Here is a 20,948-nt window from a genome sequence, read left to right on the forward strand (position 1 = left end):
AAACCACAATGTTTAAGGCAAAGCAGAAGTCTGTGCTGATGGATGAGTTTCTTTTCCAAGAGGAAAAAGTCTGCCCCCATCTCCCCCAGAGGAGCACTGCATGTGGTGTGGGTAAGGGGATAGCGGTCCTGGGGGAAGGAGGGAAGCAAAGCAGCCTTGGAGCTGCACAGCATAAAGTGAGTGCCTCAGTGGAAAGAGCTGTCTCAAGAGTGCCCAGCTCACGGTGACAGCCACTCAGTGCTTCTGCAATGAATGGAAGACACCAGTGAGGAGGATGCAGCGATGACATCAGCGGCCAGGAAGCTCGCAGCTTGGAAGTAAGACTTGGACCTGGGGAATATCCATCATCAGAGTAAATACACGAAACGTTTCGGAGTAGCAGGAGACATCTGTTTTTTTGTATCTTAGTTATCTTTGTTTCCTGAAAGCTTCATAAAGACTATGAAAAATGGAATTAAGTAACACATTTACTTTGCTGCAAAATTTTGAAATCTACGCTTTGTCTTACTGAACTCTGCATTTTCCGTGACTCTTGAAGAAACATCCCCTCTTTCACAGTCAGGCTCCATACATGTTGAATGCAATGCACCATACAAGGCCATTTCCAGCGCTCACTGTCTTTCCTGGACAGGGCCCTTGGGACGTGCATGGGCCTGCTGGGACTCGTCAAACACACCGACTGCTGCTCTGCTTCGCACAAAGATGGCTGACAGACATGACTAGAAGAAAGATGGCTTCGGGCGGAGATCATCTTTTTTGTTAATTACCTTCCCTGATTAAGTGCAGGCATGTCGGGAAGAGGAAGGAAGATAGAGGGACTAAATGGCTTTACTGCAAATGACATTCATGAAACAAGATTTGAATTTCTAAACCACAGCCCACTAACCACATTTCCTTCTTTGATTAGGTTACTTTGCCCAGCGGATGCGGAAATACAGTAGACGTGGTATCGCTAGGCTTTAGCAAGATGCTCAACAGAATCTTTGAGGCAAAGGAGAGCAGAATTAAATAGATTTTTAAGACCACCATGTAAATAGTGATGCTTTGTGTCAGCCTGGAGGAGGGCTACTGGGCTGCTGGCAGACCCATTTCAGATCCATTCACTTGGATGGAGGTGGTAAAAACATAAAAGTGAGAGGCTTACAAAGCATGGGGTGGCTGAATTAGTATATTTGTAAGAAGCTCTTGACACTGGCTGATGATAGTTAAGTCTTACAGGATGGCATTCTAAAGGGATAAGTGTAAGGTGCAGTAAACCAGCAGCGTAAAGTACAGGATTGGGACATGTGACTAACAGCTCCATGCACGAAACAGAAACGACTTGGGGATTTTAGCTGACACTGGAATGGATTTATCATGACGCTAAACCAGCTTAAACTTCAAGGCTCCTCACTCGTATGGTCCCCTATCAAAGCTGGCTACTTAATTGTGTATTGATAATTGTGTTTTCTTCTTAACAGGAGCTCTAAAACAACATAAAAGGCAGTGCTCCTCAAAGCCTGCATTCCTGTTGACATTGACTTGTGCATTAAGTCAAGAATTACTTTTAGATTTATTTAACAGAAGACTGTATTGGATGCAAACTGTGGCAATCACTGATGCCCCCAACCCTCACTTGGTAAAATGAGTCCAGGGAGATGGTGTCCAGGTTGAGACATGATATTAAACAAAACGAAACTGAAACCAAATGGAAACACACCTCCTTCCTTGTGCTCAATCTCTAAATGCTAAACGTGGGACCCTTTCTCGTCTGGGTTCATTTCCCTTTGATGATGTTCTCATCTACCATGCTTAACATACCTCTCATATGATCCTGGATTCCAAACTAACATCCATCAACTCTGAGCTGCCTGAGCTCTGGACTCACCGTACTTTGACCATCTGAAAACATCAAGGCATGAACACGTGCCCAGGACTGAGCTCTTGTATTCTGCCCGCAACCTGTTCAATCTCCGTTTCTGGGAGGATAAGGACCAGGGAAGCTAAAAGAACTTGTCGTATTTTATGGATAACTGTGGGTGAAGATAAATAGTCTTCTGGATGGGAGAGATTGGCAGTGGTGCTGAGGACTATGGAAGACCCTGGGGTGGGGTGAGGGAAGGGATCGCATTCCTTCCCTTGAAGAAACCAGGACACAAATAAGGGGGAAGTTTCCAACAGGGACGCTGAGAGACAATGACTTCACCATGGCTGGGAGAGGGGTGAGCCACATGGCAGCTCTGTCTTGCTAAGTTCTGGTTTTGTAATTGACCTCTGGTGATTAATTCTCCACAACTCTGAAGTTCAAAGCATGCTGACAGTTTTATTTTTTACAGCCTATTTGTTTCTAGCTATTCTTGTAAAAAAAAAATTATGTTTTTACAAAATTGGGTCTCTGGTTTCTCTGGTGTTGCGTAGTATGTTTATAGGACTTGATCAAAAAGGCAGAGCTGGACCCAAATTACAATTAAAGACCCTCTGTCACTGAGTCATTATATCCTGAACTCATTTTACAAGACAACAACAGGCAGCACTGACTCCAAAGGCTGATACCATTGGTCTAGCCCAGCAATCTTCAGTCCACTGTGGCATCCTTTTGTTAGCATCCCTGATGGTTTTCTGTGGTCAGGGCAGGAGGAAGAGTGAATGCTATGTGACATCCTCCCCCTTTCCTCTCCTCCCACCTCCCCATCACCATGGATCAAACATGTTAAAGAAAATGTTTTCCCATTTGGTGAGCACCACTTCCTCCAGAGTGTCACAATAGGAGGTCACGGGAACACACAGAGGAGAGAATGACATAGTCTCTGGCCTCCACAGTCCTGCCTAAGTTCAACGGAGATGTGTGTCCTTCAGACAGCAACAGCAGTGATTACAGAGCCTAGGGAATCCGCCCTTGAATAGAACTCAAACACCACATGCTACGCTGCTTCTTTGTCATCTGCAATCAATGAAAAATCTGGCACATGCACAATCCATCGTGCGACAGCTCTGCCTTTGTGGTCTTGAAAAATGATTGAGGCAGCAATATTTCTAACACTCTTGCTCATCTAGATGGATGAACTGTGATAACTCCAGATTTAAAATCTTGGCAATGACAAATACTATGCATTTTCTTTGGGTTTTATGGCCAAAAATGATAAACCAATGATAGTAGAGGGAAACAATCATTAGCAACTGATTCTAGAAGTTATACAGGCATGCAGAAAAGTACCTATGTGTGTATAAACCAAGTCAGGGCTTCAGGGCTGACCTGAGCTAAAAGCAAATCACCGAACTGCCCACCATGTCCCAGAGCCACTTCTAGGCCTTCATAGCTCCCCAAGGAAAGGTACTAATAGGGCATGTGACCTCTGAGCTACCAGATGCCCATTTAGGGACACAGTCCTGACCTTTTAGTGATCACATACACCAATTTCAGGGCAGGAGACAGAATTGTAGCTCTAGCTTGGGGATGTCAATACAATTGAACGCTGTGGCCTAACAGCTTTACTATGTGTCAGTACAATGGATACCAAGATGAAAGAGCTAGAGCTACGACTGCTCCACTCTTGACTGGGCTTCCTGCTCATGTGCCTGGGGAAGCAGATGATGGGCCAATATTTGGGCCTCTGCACACCCAGGTGGGAGAGCTGGCTCTGGTTGTAGCCTATTCCTGCCTTGAACATTGCCACTATTTGGGTGAATGAACTAGCAGATGAAAAGTCTCTCTCTCTCTCTCTGTCACACTGTCTTTCAAATAAACCATAGAGTAACTGGCACTGTGGTGTGCTGGTGGTATGCTGGTTAATGTCAGCATTCCATATGGATCCCAGTTCTTGTCCCAGGTGCTCCCTTGCTGATCTAGCTCCTTGCTAATCCACCTGACAAAGTAGCAGAAAAAGGCTTCCAGTCACTGGGCCCCTGTGCCCACGTGGAAGACTCCAATGGAGTTCCAGACTTCGGGCTTCAGCCTAGCCCAGTGTAACTGCTGCTGATATTTGAGGAGTTAACCAGCGGGTGGAGGACCACCCCAGACCTCTAGACGTGTGCGTGTTTCTGTCCATCTTTCTCTCCCATCTCTGTAACTCTGCCTTTCAAATAAATCTTACACCCCACCCCACCAAAAAAACAAAAAAAGCAAGAAATCTGCCAGCAGCTCTAGGTAAATCCCAGCATGCCACGCAGAGGGCCCTAAATTGCTTCTGGAAGTGCTACTGATAAAAGAGCTTCATAAAAAATGGGGGGAGGGACATCATTTGGGAAATTGTTCCAGCTAGGATCAATGCTCAAGCAGAAATCAATAAAATCTTTGATCAGGTTTTTATAAAAAAAAAAAATCCCTGGTTTAATCTAGTTTCAATCATTTTACATTCTTGACTAAGAGATAGGCAGTGGAAATACTTAAGGATCCAATTCCAGTGTTTGTGCCCCACTTCCCTATGTGTCTCCTTAGCTAGACCTCTCACTCCTTCCGAGTGTTCAAACCCAAGTTCCAACCCTGTGGTCAAGTATTAACAGTATAACAGAGCAGAAATAGATCCTCAACGTTGGTACAAGTTCTGAAAAGAGATGTAAGGCAGTTAAATCCCAGCAAAAGCCCTAGAGGTTTTGGAAGTATTTCTTGAGAAGACAGGAAACCAGAGTTTTCTTTGGCGCTCTGTAATTTCAAGTCTTCTTGATTACTTTTGACATCTGTAAGTGTTGACTGTTCCACTTACCCCCAAGCCCCCAGCCTCCAGCCCATCTAGAGCTTTGGTACATGCAGAGTGGCCCCAGTCCATTTCAGACGACTGCTCTAAACGCTTCTGGCGCGGAGCCACAGGACGGAAAGTCTTTTGAATCCCATGGTTTTGCTGATTTCAAAAGAGCTGTAGCATGCCCTCCCCTTCTTCCATCTCCCCTAGTGCTTTCAAAGAATGGCCTCAAAGCTATGACAATGAGCTCATCCCTGCAAACTCAGACACTCCCCCACAGGAACCCACCTCTTGATCTGTGAAAATCTCTATGAAGTTCTGGAAGGAGAAAGAGCCGGACTGGAGAATAAGCTCTCCGGTGTTCTCAAAGCACTGCCCGGTCAGCACGAGCAGCTTGTGTCGGGCGGCGTCAGTGATCAGCAAGCGCACCTGAAATCAAGCACAGAGCATCGGCTGTGAGCCCCGGGTAGCACCGCCACGCCACTGCCATCCCACAGCACACCAGCCGTGAGCCCCGGATAGCACCATCATCCCACCATCCCAACAGGACCACTGAGCCTTCGGGGCCCTGAGGCTTAGTCACCCATGAGAGCAGCTTGCTCTCTGAGACTTGCAATCCCACCCTGGGAGTGAGGGCTGGGGGGCTGCACAGAGCCCTGGCTGGAGGAATCATCTACAAAGAGTGAGTGCCTCCGTTCACCCACCAACGCCACGTTCACAGTTTTGCTACAACTGAGACATCAATGCAATAGTGCACTTTCTCCCCCTAGTTTGCTGTTCTGTTTGAAAGCAGAACTCACAGCTGGCCAGCATTTGTTCCACAGCTGTTGGGAAGTGTCTGCTGGCCGACTGTGGTCTGTGAAACGGGTGGAGGCGGGGGGATGATCTCCCAGACTAAGTCACCACACACAGCCCAGCTTCCCCCAAGGGGGCCCAGCCAGGATCCCCAAATCAGCCTCTCTTATCCAGGATCCCATGGCTCCTAGCGAGCCACACAGACAGCACAGCTGCTTCACAGGCAGTGCAATCAGCAAGGTGCTTGACCCTGGACATAAAGGAAAGGGCTGCCCATCAATAGCAACCTCTGACATTGAATTGCAAATAGTTTGCACGAAAGAACTCTCTGTGAACTCTGGGTGGCAGGAATCCAGCTGTCCTTCAGCAGAAATGCCCGTTTCAGCACCAAGGTATTTGTTCGCAGCCTGATTCATGAATGCTCCTCAGAGCATAGTATGTGCCAGGCATCATGCTTGGCCATAACCCCTTACCCAGGAAGCCCTGGTATACTCCTAGAAAAACACGTGTGTATAAGTAACGCCTCAATCCCATCTGCTCTACAGGCAGACTGGATCTGTAGAAAAACTTTCCTTTTTCCCCATTTTCCTTTCTCAGAACTGTTGCCAGTGGTCTGCCTGGACAGACACAAGTCCTCCAGCTTTTTCCAAGTTGTAATTACTTCTTGAACTGGTTATTGAGTTTCCTATCCCCCTCACCTCCCTCAACCTCCTGCCATCAATGGGTCAAGGGAGTGTTGCTGATCATACGCAGGCAGAAGTGGGTCACACAGGCTCCGTGTCACAGCCATCAGAATAGCAGCATTGCACGAGCAGTATGGCATGGCCACACAATGGAATATTATGCAGCCATAAAAAGGAACGCTGTGCTGATACATGCTGCCACATGGACCGCCTCTGATAAGCCACAGGTTACATGATTGCATTTTAGAGGGAGAGTCAAGAACAGCTAAATCCACAAATGGGAAGTAAGTCAATGATTCCCAGCAGTAAGATGGAATGGGGATGACTACTACTGGGGCCTGGGCAGGTTGGCATTACCGCAGATACGTGCTGGCATTCCATAATGGTGGGGCGGTCTTACAACACTCCCAAAATGTACAAGCCAGCTGAAGAAAGCGCATTTTAGGGCGTCATTTTAATTTCATTTGCCCCACAATTCCAACAATATAGCACATAGAAATTCTCAAAGCAGGGGTGCAAGGTGCTGCAGATAATGGAGATGGCAAGATAACTGGTGACGCCCACGTTCCAGAAGCAGCTCAGTCTGCAAGGCATCACACCGTAACAAAGGGAGCAGAAAATGGAGCCTCATCACCTCTGGCCAAGTTCCGGCACGGTCACGGGCTCTGGGATATCCTATTATACCTCTTAGCAACAACTTCATATGGTAATAATAATAATAATGATAATGACCATCACACACATGTCAGTCATTACATGCCACTCTTTGAAGCACACTGTGGGACTGCTAAGCACAGCGTTAGATACAAACATTAAATGCACAGGCAAGTTATGAGCTCAGTTCAAGGACAAAGACAGGCAATGAGTTGCTCGCTTGAGGCCACCAGCTAGCAAGTGGCAGAGCCAGGCTTATGAACTCAGGTGGTCTCTCATGCTGGCCACTAGGCCTGCCTGCCTTCCAGCCACAGGAAGGGGGTGCAGGGCACCTCTGAATAGCAGCAGCGGGAGAGGGAGACCTCCGAGAAGCCATTAGCCTTCAGCTCTGGGTCCCGCGAGTTGCAGCCTGGGGACATGTGGTCTGTTTCCCCCGCTGCATCCCTGCTGAGTCCACCCCAGCACATGCTCCCATTTCTACCTAAACTCCGCAGCCCCTGACCCCAGCCAAACCTCACAGCGCTAGCTGGGAGCCTCCTCACTGGGAGAGGTGGTCCTGTGCGGTGCTGAGACCCCAGCCAAGAACTGACCATGGACCGGGGCAGGTTAAGGGAAGCTGATCCCCACATCCAGGTCTTGCCCTCCCCAGGTGGCGTCTAACTTACCTCAGTGCTAACGGCTTCATCGGAAGGGTTGATCAGGACGACTGTCTCTAACACATCACTTCGGTGATGAAGGATCTTTTGTCCTGCAGGCACAAACGCAAACAAGACCTTGAGCTTGCTGATCCGAAAGCTGCCCTGCCCACGGCTGGAGCAGCAGAGGAATGCGTGTCTCTGCCACTGCCGCCTCCGCTGCTGTCTGTGCAAAGGGGCTAGCGAGTCTTGGGAAACAATCGGTGCTCCTAAGCCGGGGGTTGTGAGGGCAGCAGGATCCCCTCCCCCCCCCCCCCCCCGGCTGGGTCTGTGTGGTCCAGAGCTCCTCTCTCTCTCACCGACCCCCTCAAGTTTTCATGCTTGATCACCGGGCAGCCTGGGTGCCTTAATGGCGATTTTCAGCTCAGACAAGGGGCGGATGCCAGAAAAATCATCGGGGCTCTTGACATTTCCTTTTTCATGGTAATTGGGGATGTTTCTTCGCAGCAGCCTTTCTTCTGGTGAGAACTGCGCGGAGATTAATTAGAAGCCTTATTGTGAAATGAATGACATCCAGAAAGCCCAGCTAACAATTAGCCCAGCAGCCAGAATGGCTGTCTGAGGCAGGTTCTTGCGGGTCTGGAGGGGAGGGGGGCATTCCTTAATGAATGCACTTTGCTTGGAGCAAATGGGAGAAACCGTGAGCAAACGAAACGTGGTGAACAACCCTCCCATAGGCCGCAGCAGCAAATGACAGCAGAGTGGCTGGCGACAAGCACAGCGGGGTGTGGGATGAGGGATCGAAATCCCACGGGGACTTGCTCTCCACATCCCTGATGCTAAACAACTTACAAATTCTAGGGTCACGCCCTGCGGCCACAGTGGGCTGGGGCCTCCGGTGGACCTTCCCAGATTCCTCCCCCCCACAGTGAGATGATGGCTGGTGGGTGGGACCACGGAAGTGATGGATGGTCTGCCACCTGACAACCGAAAAAGAAGTGGGAGTTCCCTCCAGGAAGTGGGAGGGTGACGCATGACTATGAAGCTGGGGCACGGAGAGGTGGAGGGACAGGACAGGTAAGAGGGGCTGAAAGGAGACAGGCATCTGGAAGAGAAGAGTCAGGAACCATCCAGGAGCAGCTCTTTAAACATCCCCAAACAAGTGCTCTGTGAGCCAGTAATTCCTCTGCCAGTGGGGACAGAAGGCAACCTGCCCCCACAGACGCTTCAGGTCAACGTCAAGTACAGTGTCATTCACAATGGGTGAACCTGAGACGATGCAAACACTCATCTTGGAAGGATTAGTTCCAATGCGGGTATATCCATCCCCCAGAATACTACGCGGCCACACAGAGGACCAAGTTCAGCTAATGAGACCTGGATGAACCCGGAAGACATGGCGCTGACTGGAAGAACCCAGACATGAACAGGCAAATAGAGGCTGATTACATTGACATGAAATATCTAGAATAGGCGTATTCACAGAGTGGGCCAGCGGTTACAGGGAGCCAGGGAAGAGAGAAAGAAGTTATTGTCTAAAAGGTACAGTTTCTGTGTGGGATAATGAAAACATTTTGAAAATAGAAGTGAGGGTTGTAACAACCTTGTCAATTTAATGCTACTCAACTGTACATGGAAAAAAAGAAAACAGTTTAAAATGCCAAGTTTTGTTATATGCATATTTCTGTCATAACTTTAAAAGTTAAAAATTATACATCAATGGTATCCTTTAAATTGGGAATTCATTTAAATTCATGTGCAAATTCTATCTCAACAAAGTGGTTAGGAAAAACTAGACAGAACCTATGGTTTTGGGCTTGGTCACCACGGATACAGAACAGCGTTGGCAGAAATGCTTTTACCACCCGCCAGCACCATCACTGGCAAGCCCATTCTTTAATATCTTCTCTTAATGAACATTTACAAAGATTTATTCTATTTATCTGTTTATTGGAAAGGCAGATATAGACATAAGCTTGAGACAGAAAGAGCTTCCATCCTCTGGTTCACGACCCAAGTGGCCACAACTCCTCACTGCCATTGTGGTCTCGCCTGGCGGGAAGTCACAGGACAGACAGTCATGCAATGCCAGCCTTTTTCTTCCCTCCGCAATCCTATGCGACGTCCCCGAGGCTTCCTGCATTCTCTAGGACGTGCATCCAAGCCACAACACCCACGCGACCCAAGCTACTGCCCATTCTGCACATCCCTTCCCACCTGGCAGCCAGCTTGTCTAGAGCCTGGCTGGGATGCGGCAAGGGGCAAGGGATGGGTTACAAGGACTTCTTACCGTTCGCCAGTCAGGCTGGTCCTCTTGGGCAGCATCCCTCACAAACACAACAAATGCCATGGACAGCTGCTCACCTCCACTCCTCCCAAGCTTGTTTTCAGACTAGTTCACCCAGGACTCCAACTAATGATGTGCTTTGAGTCCAACTTTGGAAAGACTGAGAGCAGTGACACCACAGGCGTACACCAAAAGGCCACGGCCGCTCCCCCAACAAAAGCCTTTTGATATGATGAATGTGGATGAAGGAAGGGATTGAGAGAGAGAGAGAGAGAGAGAGAGAGAAAGAACACGCCTCTGGCTCTTGTCCCAGCTATAATGCTGGCTACGTTCTTCTTCAGGACCACAGAACCAGGAGCTGGGCCTCCTGGGGGCCTGGCTGAGGGGTCCGTGGCACCCCGCCCAGTGTTCTCCTGGGTGCCAACCTCTCTTGCAGGCGGCTGGGACCTGCATGGAGCTGCATACTTGAGGGATGTCTCATTGTGGGAATCTGGCCAGGCATTCTGCCACTGAAGCTGTCGCCCTTGGCTGCAAAGGTCACATTTGGATGCTTCAGAAAAACTTCCAGAAGGAAAGGCAGTGACCACACCAGCCTCCACACCCCTACCCTGCCACCCCATGGACAAGTGAGTCTTTAGCAACAGCCTGGCTTTCCTGGGGTCTGGGACCTGAACCCGGTGGGGGCAGGGCAGCAGCCAAGGCTTTTCTGTGACAAAAAGGGGCCGGCTCCTCCACCTCAGGCTCCAAGGAGGCCCAGGGCTGAGGCCCCTGGAAGCAGCAGGGGTCTTCGCAGACAATGAAACTTTTGTCTGCAGTGTCCCCGCGGGCCCCCGGGTTGACAAAAAGGACTCAACAAAGCAGCCTGGACTCTTCAAGTCATTGCTGAGGATTCTTTCTTCTCCCCCTTTTGAAAATCGTTCAATCCGTATGTCATTGAAGGCGGTTTGGGGTGGTGTTCGCTTTAGCATCTCCACGTGATGGGGAGCGCTCTAGAAGCAAAATGTTATCTTCCATGGTGATCATATGCAGTCTTTTGTCCCTGGAGTGTAACACTTCTCTACACACACACACACACACACACCAGGAAGTCTTTGTCAAGCACAGAATTTTTCCTCTCCCAGTGCGAGCCCCACCTGCGGCAGCTAGGAGGCTGGGGGCCACGGCAAGCCCAGACAGGGACAGCAGTGAAGACGTCTGCCCCAGAGGACAGAATGCTAGATACAAAGTGACAAAGTGGTGAAAAGCTCCGGATGAAAGCAATCAACAAGGACTAAAGCCTTTCCACTGGTCTTCCCAGGGCGGTTACTGAGTATCAGAAGGATGCGTGGCCAATCTCCACTGCCCTGAATGAGTGCTTTAGCTGACAAATTCCCGTACCTGAAAAATGAACACTTTGCAAGAAAAATCTAGAAACAATAATTAAAGAATAAAAAGCCCTTTGATTTCCACGTAGCATGATTGTGAGAGGCTAGGAAGGTTGTTAATCCTTGGTAACCAGAGGCAGGGTAGGGGCAGGGGCTGGGGGAGTCCAATTCCTGTTCCGCAGGGCGGTGGGGTGGGGTGGATCCAGCTCACAGCACAAGGGGAGGGCAAACTGCTCCTGCCCCGCCCCAGCTCTGCCCCAGCTCAGTCAGCTCCCAGCGCTGCCCTGTCTGCTGCCTCCACGTTCTCCCAGCTACAAAGTGGAGCAGATTCTCTTTGGAAAAAGCATTGGCCTTTCTTTCTTTCTTTTTTCTTTTGAAAGATGTATTCATTTATTTCACAGATAGAGTTAACAGAGGGAGGCAGACAGAAAGAGTGGGCTGGGGAGGCTCTCCCATTGCTGGTTTACTTCTTAAATGGCTAGGCGGGAGCCAAGAGCCAGACACTCCATCCAGGTGTCCCGTGGTGTGTGGCAGAGGCCTAAGGACTTTGGCCATCCCCCACTGCTTTCCCAGATGCATTAGCAGTGAGCTGGATTGGAAATGGAGCAGCCAGGACTCAAAACTGATATGTCACATATAAATGCCAGTGTCACAGGTGGTGGCTTAACCACAATGAGGGTTCCCCCAAAGGCAGCTTGTTATTGTGATTCAACTCTAGGAAAACTTTCAATGTGAGAACAACTGCAGTCTTACAGAAGGTTAGATCTTGCATGGGGACAGGAAAGAGAGGACGGAGAGAGGGTGAGGGAAAGAGAAGGCAAGAACAGTGAGAGTTCCCTAATTCTACCTCTTCATCAAGGTGAATTTGTAGAGGAAACATCTTTCTCCTCCCCCACTCCATATGCAAAAAAAAAAAGGAAAGAAAGAAAAGAAAAATACTCCCCAGGCACACTGTGGTGCCCCAGACAAAACGAATCAGTAATATAAGAGTGCTTGCAGCTTTACAAGCTCTTGACCTGTGTGGGGGGTCATGTTTGAGCCTCGTGACCTTCCCAGGAAGTGGCCAACAATGTAAACCTTGCTATCCCTTCTTTGTGGTTCAAGGCCTGGGGTACCTGTGACTTCTCAGAGCCTCAGACACACCCGTGGCAGACCAAGGCTGAGACCTGGGCTACGCACCGCCCATGGCCACTCACGATCAAGGTCAGGCCATGGCATTCTTTGTCCTTTTTCCTGATCCATTTCCATCCAAAATAAGTTTTCTAGTTTCTAGTTTTGTACAAGGCAGACATGCAGTATGCCTGTTGACTTGCTGGACCGAGCGCCTCACTCATCTCTGCTTGGCCCAGCAACCTGGCCTCCTGCTTGCACCCCGAGACCAATTGCTTCTTTGTTTCTGGCCACAAATCAGCCAACTTTTCTCTCCCTTGCCTCCCAGTATTCCTGGCAATGGCATTTGTTAGAAATATTTTCTGTTTAGAAATAGATTTTTGGTTCTTTTCCCTCTCTGATGCCAGGTCCTGAATGTCACATCACCCTCCAAGTTTTGCAATATTGTATGTGTGGTTTTAACAGAATAAAAACAAAAGTCCCATTGCAAACAAGTTCATATGTTGTATAAGTAAATTTTTTTTTCAATGTAATGTGCTGATCACTGCTAGGGAGTTTGCTTTTTTTTTTCTTATCTTGGATAGCCTTTGAATTTTTGAATTTGATTTTCATTGAATGGAGTGTGTGCCTAGTTTGCTCTGTATTTCTTGGGGGCTTCACTGCCCCTGCCCCTCCTTTTCCATTTTGTCGGTTTGGGTTTTGGCTTTGGTTTAGGTTTGGTTCTCCACATGTCCGAGTCCTGCATCTCATCCTTTCCTTGGGTCTGCCATGGTGTGCCCTATGATGTCTGGGCTTTTACAAGCCTGACTGAACAAATAACCCAACCCCTGGGCCTAAAGTGTTCACAGGAGGCAGACTCTAGCCCAGCCTGCCAGCCAGTCACAGGAACCTGGCTCTCAGTTGCGGATGGAAGCTTGGACTTGCCGTTCAAACCCTGATGGTGCATGCTAGAAGCTGAACTTGCAGGGAGTGGGCTGTGGGGCCCATGGGGCCCGCTCCTTTGGCAGGGCTCTCATGCCACTTGCTTTCCGCTCTCATGGGCACCCTCTGGCCCTCGCCTTCTGCCTTTGTTAAAGCCTCAAGGCCAAGGGATGAGGACCCAGGCTATCTGCGGGCGGGGCGGGGGGGGGGGGGGGCAATGAAGCAGAAAGTTGCTTATTTGTTCTCACTTTCTCTTTACTCCTCCGGCCCTGCCGGGGGCACTAAAAGAGATAGAAATTATCAACCTGGCAGGTGTTGGGGGAACTTGGGCTCTGGGTAAACAGGCAAGGAGAGCCAGCAGCAACAATGTTGCACCTGCTTAGTCAGACACAGGTATTGCCGATCTAAAAGGAAAGAAGCAAACAAGGACACAGATGTGACAGGTGATGTAGCAAGCTGTCAAAGAGCCAAGTGCAGGTGTCCTTGCCAACAGAGGTCAACGTCTGCCCAGATTGTCACTGTTGACCAACCAGCAGCCTCTGTGTGTGGTGGTCGAAGCCTTGCCACAGGCTCTACTGGCTCCATGTTCCCTAACCACAACTGCTGCAGACTAAAGAACAGGTGCATCATGCACAAGCCAGCAGTCCTACCGTCTGTTCCTTATATGTGAGGGCCTGGCAGGGGAGGAAGGAAGCATGGTTGCCAGAATCACTGCGAGAGATCCGCCCCTCTGGTGCAGCAGGAACTGGACTCTCTTCACTGCACAGCCTGGGAGGCCCGGGAGGAGTCTGGTGACCACAGCCCTCCTCTCCTGCCAGTCATCCTTCAGCTGGACCTCAGATACACACACCAGCCCGTCATGCCGTCACAGTGGGCCAAGGGTGGGCTCTGTACCATAATGTGTTTATTGCTATCAGTTCTTTGGGGCAGGTGTAGATTCCAGCACACACTACCTTTCATCTGAGAAGCACCTGATGGTTCATGTTGCTTCATGTGTGCCTCGCAGGGATCCGTGATTACAAATCCTGCTACAACTCCTCTCTCACACTCGGGGAAACTGAGGCAGAGGCAGGGTGCCTGCTGAGCATCGGCTGCCTTGTCTGACATGAGGTGTAGGGAGGCTTTCAGCCAATAACCCACCTGACTCACTCTCTCCCTCTATTGCCTGCCACCCCCCCCCCATACCAGATGGTTGTTGTACTTAACAAGATCTAAATCCTTCCCCTTTGAAAAGCAAATGGCCCATGGTGGTGACCATAAAGCGAGCAGGAGAGCACCCGCCTTAAATTCTCCAGTAAAGATCCACTCCCAGGTTTCCAATTCAACCCCAAACACTTGCTATTCACTGTTGTGGCACATGATGTGGGCATGGCTTTGTTTTCCATCGTAGATATGGGAGAAGAAAGAGTATAGGTTAGATTGCAGGTGGGCAGTCCCTGGGCTTACACAGCACCACAGATAGGAGGGGTGGCACAGTTGGCATACCTGGCTAGCCCTCTCCTGAGGTGCCAACATCCCATATGGGCATTGGTTCATGTCCTACCTGCACCACTTCTGATCCAGATAGTGCTAATGGTGTGAGAAAGCAGTGGAGGTTGGCCCAAGTTCTTGGGCTCCTATACCCATGTGGGAGACTCAGAAAAAGCTCCCGGCTCCTGGCTTTAGATTGGCTCAGCTCTGGCCATCGTGGCCATTTAGGAGATAAACCAGTAGATGGATGATCTGTGTGTGTGTGTGTGTGTGTGTGTGTGTGTGTGTGTGTGTGTGTGTACTCTCTGCCTTCAGATAAAACTACATAAATCTTGTTTTAAAATGCAGATTTGCATGGCTCCCCTGACTCCTGAGACACCTGTGGCGCCTGGAATTCTGCAGGTGAGTCCAAGGGTGACGTGATCCCTCCTTTGAGAAACTGTGAGCAGATGATGGCTTCTCTATCTATCAAAATGAGTGACTGCATCCCAAACGACCCTCCCTTTGTCTGCCGCACGCCCCTCTACCCTCATGTCCGCACACACTGCTAGAGCTGTTTCCCTTCTGAGTGAATGGGCTCACTAAAGGCTCACAGGCTTTCCCCAGGAAGCACTGATTCTTGGAATCAACTGACAGGTTATCTGACATTGAATTTGCCAACAAATTCTGTCCAATGGTCAAGCCGGGGAAATAGTTGACCTTTTACTCCCATTGGAGACTATTCAGGATCAAAGAATTCACATCATTACTCACCCTGAAGCTGCCCAGAAATTAGAAGTCAGACTAGCTGTTATGAGTATTAAAAAGGAAAAAGTACAAATAGCTGGTGTTACACATTAAAACCCAGCATCTCATTACTGCCCATCCTTTGGTACACCCTTCGCCGCAGCCAAAGGTTACAGGGCCTGAGCTGATACTTTCCTGGTGAGGTCTACAGGGACTAACTCCACCAGCAGCCACATTGTGCTGGCATGCAGCATTCGGCCGCTTGTTCATTTGCCAGGAAGGACTCCTTGAAGTCAAGATCCTGTTCTACAAGGATGGAGCTTGGGAGACCCTCAGCTTCGGTCCTGGCTGGGCAGTGCCTCCCTGGGGCATCCTTCTGCCAGGACAAATCAGTCTGATCAGAGGCGGAGTCCTGGCTCAGCCCCAGGAGCCTGTGAGTCGTACTGCGTGTTGGAGATGTGCTCACTCCGACACTGCCTCGTCTGCAAGGGACAGGTGAAAATGGTGGCAAGTACAGACCCCCGGCCTCTAAGTCCACTTTCCACTCTGCCTGTGTGGCTCAGCCATATACTTAGATGTAGCAAGCTGGGTCTCCTATTTCCTTTAAAAACACTGGCATGAGGAGTAGCCAGAAGGTTAACTGGCTTTAACGGGGAAGATGCAAGCTCCCTGTTGGGGCTGGGCGTGGTTTACATCCTTGCCAGAGCTCTAAAATGTAACAGAAAGACACAGCACCTGCTTCGCATCCAGGAAGCACCACCCATCCCCTGGCCATTGATTCTGGAGCTGAGCCTGGGAGAAACTCGAGAGACAAAGGGCCTTAAACTTGCAGGCAGCACCACTGCTCCATGTGAGTCAACTTAGTGATCTGGAAGATGCAGGCTTCAAAACAAAGGCTTGGAAAGGCAACCTGGGGCCCCCTCAGCTCAGGGCTGTGGACAAGCAGCTTGAGCTGGAAGGGGTTAGGAGCCAGGCATTGGGGGGACGGGAGGAGGTTTGGCTTGTTTTTGAGCACCGGCAGTGTCACCAGAGGAGACGTTAAGTTTCTTCTTTACTTCAGCTCACCTGAGGGCAAAAGGACTCCCCAAAACAAGGTCATGTGACTTGTGTCCTGGGTAGGGATGGAGGCTGGGTATCTTCTCTACAAGGCACAGGCTGTGCCTCACTGTGAATCTGGCATGTGCACTAGGGGGAACCTGGTACCCTTCTCCATCTGGGTGTGGGGAGCCTCGCTACAAAGTGATCCCACACAACAGGTGCACAGTCCATAGTTAGCCCGCCAAGGCACTACAAACAAGGGACCACGCTGCACCTCCCTGTGGGCAAATCCACGGTGCTTCTCCCTTGCAGGACTGACCCCTGCCGGTCTTTTGGTGGTGCATGTCTTGCTTCTATTTCTAGTAAAATCTAGTCAAATTTCCAACGACAGATGCAGTAACACACAACATTGCACACAGGCCCCCATGCCCTTCTGCTTTCCTCCAGGCTTGTGCAGAGACCAGCGGTGCTGACAGAGCACACAGCACATCTGCATGTCTCATGCCTGGCTGCCTTTGTTTCTCATCTCTTTTTCATAAAGTCTCCATTTTGGCATATCCATGTGGACTCTTTTGGTTCCAGTGCTTTCCAATCTAACATTTTCCCAATGGAAAAGGGAAAAAGATAAAAGGCTCTCTATCACTTAGCATATATTATGTGGCAGGGCACACTCACACACTCACAACCAGACCTGCCTGACAGGCCAGCGTGGGTCTTATTTTGTCTCGATTCCTGGCCTGCCCCGCCCAGCTCACAGCCTGCTGTTTGCCAGGCAGAGCTGCCCACCCCTCCCTTCCTCTGCTTGCAGCTCTCCCAGCCACTGCACAGCCACCATGGCTCGAGCGGCTTAATGAGGTTTTAATTCAGCTTTGCCTCTGGAAGCCTGCCAGCTACCGCTCCCTGGGCTTTGTGGTTCCCTTTATACATCATTCCGAGTATACAGTTGTACCCACAAGTCGTGTCACTGCTGGTTTTCCGTGGGAAGGATTCCCTCAACCCTGCATTAGCTGCTGACTGCACACAGTAAAAAGGCTCAAAGGAATCATATCAGCGAGCCGGGGGAGGACCCGGGAGACTCCTTAAAACCTTGGGGAAGCAACTGCCTCTGCATTTCCAGGGAGGGAGAGCTGCTCTGTCACCAGTGGGTGGGAGCCCAGCAGGGGACAAGGACAATGAGACTGAGTGAATCATCCTGGGGGGGGGGGCAAAGTCAAAATGCATTCTTACAAGCAGATGCTGAGATAGTCTCCCCCTCCCTGACGGCAGCCACCACTTGCCTGCTAGACCCCAACGTGGATCTGTGCTCCTTGCACACGCTCTGGCTAAACCATCAAAGCTATTTCCCGAGAAGAAAACTCTCCGAGACTTAAAGCACTGACTTGGCCCTCATAAATGATTTAGCTGTTTTTCCTGCACTTGCCAAGTCATAGCTAGGATGAGACAGTGTGGAATTTCAGTGCCTGTAGCTGGCAGCCAGAACACCCAAGTTAAAATCCTCTTAGCCAGTTGAGTCATTGGGAGCAAGTGACTGAGAGCTGTGTTTTTCAAATGAGGAAAGCAATAACGCCTGCCTACTGCGGAGGGCTGGAGGGGTGGAAAGGCAGAGCGACTGAAATGGCTGCTACGATGCTTTCTCCTTCCTACTCTATCTGGCTGTGCTGAGGCAGCTCCCTTGATGATGGTGCTTCCCAATGTGTGGGGTGGCCTTACTGAGCATGTGAGATTGGGGTGGCTGCTAATGAACTGTCTTTACCCTAATAGGAATGTGAGTTCTTAGGCTTGCATATCACATAGTGACACAGTTCTATTCCATGAGTGAGTAAGTGAGTTAGCGACCACTGCATCCATCCTCTGTTGAGTGGGTGAGAAATGGAGCCCACGAGAGCTCATGTGATCTGCCCAGGTCCTGTTCAGACTTGGGCCAGGATCGGGTTCTCTAGTTGACGGTTCATCCTCCTGGCCACACACTCCTTCAATACCATCTCATGCCAGTTGGCATCTCTAGTCTCTTAGCACTTTAACCAAAGGACACATGGCTTTTTAAATCCTGATTTGTTATTATGAATACTGGGTCTGTGGACTTGACCTAACTTTTAAGGACATAAGTACCCACTCATTGATTCAACAAACATATTGATGGCAGATCCTAGGAATATAATGAACAGCAAAACCTACTCCCTATCAGGATAAGAGGAGTGAAAAATCAAAAATAAGAATATATCAGAGAGTGAATGGCAAAAATACTAAACCATGGACATGTGAAAGAGAAACATTAGATAACCACCTTTGAGTCACAGCGCCAACAAGGATTAACTCCAATAAATCCACTAACGATCAACTGACAGGGGCAGGTGCCATGGTGCTTTGGGTCAAGCCACTGCATCCCATGTTGGGACACATGCATGTCTAGGCCATTCACTCCCCACTAACATGCCTGGGAAGGCAGTCAAAGATGGACCAAGTACTTGGGACCCTGACCAAGATGGAGTGCCTGGCTTGTGGTTTCCCCTAGACACAGCTTTCTCAGCTCACCATCTGCCCCAAGAAGATGCTCCAAGAACAGGCTGGTTGTCAAGTTAGTGTCATTCAAGGAACAAGCCTTTGACTCCTCAATCCACAATGTCCACTCTAACCCATAGTTGATGCCAAGAAAGAAAAAAGTGAAGGTCAGACGTCAGATGTCAACCTGTCGTGGCCCAAACTTAGGGTATCATTACTCCTCACCTCTACTGTGAAATGCCTCCTACCTCATCTTATCTCCAGGAATGCGCCTGGCCTTTCTAGGAGGAGCTGCTTCTATACAAACTTGCTTCTGGTGAAGAACTTAGATTCTATAGCCAAACTTGATGGACCTCAAGTTTCAGTTCCACCTCAAGCTAAGTTACTTAACCACTTACTGAACATCTCAGTCGCTCCACCAACTCACTTCTAAAATGAGAATACTAACAATAGGGTTGCTGAGACGAACGCCTTAGTTGGCCATGTGCATGTGATAGCGTCAGTACTGTGTGTTGGATGTATCTGCTACACTTTGTCACAACCCTCAGCACCACCAGACCAGCTCTTCCTAGCCTGGTGCCTCTGAGATGAACTCAGCTCATTACCATGGTTCACAAAGCCACTCACCATCTGGCCTGCCCTCTTCTTTCCCCACTTCATCTGTGAGGTGTCAAAGCAAGGAAACCATAAGCACTTCTTCAGAATTTCTCTGCTCTGTCTGATATTTGAAACCTGGCATGCACTTTTCCCTGTATCTGGACTACTCAGTTTCTCCTGTTGACTTGTCTGTCCTGCCTGTCCTTTAGGTCTGAGAGACATCAGCCCCTCTGAGGAAGCCTCCGTGAAGCCTGTCCCCCAAACCAACTGGTCACACTCTTGTGGCCACATTATTCTCTAGGTGCTCGGGGCTGACACCCAGTCTAACATCAGAATTCAGCTTTCATTGTCATCTGGGGGCAGGCCTTTGACCTGAGGGTAAGATGCCTGTACTGTTATACCCAAGTGCCTGGGTTCAATTCCAGGCTCTGGGTTCTGATCCTAGCTTGCTATCAATGCAATACCCTGAGAGGAAGCAGATGCTGGCTGAAGTAGTTGGGTCTCTGAAACCCATATGGGAAACTAAGATGGAATTCCTGGCTTCTGGCTAGGACTTAGCCCAGCCCCAGCTGTAGCAGACATTTGAGAAGCGATCAGCGGACAGAAGCTCTGTCTGTCTCTCTGTGTGTCTCCATGCCTTTCCACACATATAAATTTTTAAAACGATGTCATCTGGTGCTTTCTTCTAGAGAGCTGCTTGGCATTTATTCATAATTCACCAGTAGAGATGACTGTGGAAAAGAGCTTTCCTCATCAAAACTATATCTGGAGGTTCTGAAAAAAGTACAGTCAATATCGACCAAATAAAGGGAGAGCTGAAAAAAAAAGTTTTGCAAATGAGCGAGACAAACAGAAGTTACAGTTAGCATTTTAAGTAGTTGTGTAAATATATCCCACACAAGTTATGATTCCACCTCTTCATAAATGCCTAGAAAAAGCTGTTAAAAATAGGCACTTGATTTTTATCTAGTCATTAGACAAATCACTATATTTTACCCATAAATGCAGGTTTAAGTCCAATCAACTGATAATTTAGGTGTTTTAAAGTTCAGGCACATTTCCAGAGACCAAATGAATGGAGTTGGTTGTCTCATGAGGCAGCCATGTCTCCATGGAAAAAAAGCAATTCTACAACGGGAGGGGGGGGGTCTGGCTGACCACCAGAAGCACATGGGATGCTTGTTAAATGATGATGTAATTGGGCCCGGCGCGGTGGCGCAGTGGTTAAGGTCCTCTCCTTGCACGCCCGGGATCCCATATGGGTGCCAGTTCTAATCCCGGCAGCCCCGCTTCCCATCCAGTTCCCTGCTTGTGGCCTGGGAAAGCAGTCGAGGATGGCCCAAAGCCTTGGGACCCTGCACCCGTGTGGGAGACCCAGAAGAGGCTCCTGGTTTCGGATCGGCATAGCATCGGCCATTGCGCTCACTTGGGGAGTGAATCATCGGACGGAAGATCTTCCTTTCTGTCTCTCCTCTCTGTATATCTGCCTTTCCAATAAAAATAAAGTTTAAAAA

The 20,948-nt window shown here is 49.3% G+C and overlaps 1 protein-coding gene across 2 annotated transcripts in view; it reads right to left on the reverse strand.

The window, feature by feature from the left end:
- The window catches only part of MAP1B (microtubule associated protein 1B), an 89,253-nt gene that overhangs the window by 19,522 nt on the left and 48,783 nt on the right, over nt 1–20,948 (reverse strand). For both annotated transcript variants that reach the window (XM_040979050.1, XM_040979049.1), the window contains 2 exons: nt 7,453–7,535; nt 4,944–5,084 (listed from right to left, as the gene is read on the reverse strand). In XM_040979050.1, the coding sequence (XP_040834984.1) occupies nt 4,944–5,084; nt 7,453–7,535 (224 nt within the window). The remainder of the gene's footprint in view (nt 1–4,943; nt 5,085–7,452; nt 7,536–20,948) is intronic.

Source organism: Ochotona curzoniae, unplaced genomic scaffold (assembly GCF_017591425.1).
Source record: "Ochotona curzoniae isolate NIBS_2020 unplaced genomic scaffold, NIBS_Ocur_1.0 contig_293, whole genome shotgun sequence".
NCBI lineage: Eukaryota > Metazoa > Chordata > Mammalia > Lagomorpha > Ochotonidae > Ochotona > Ochotona curzoniae.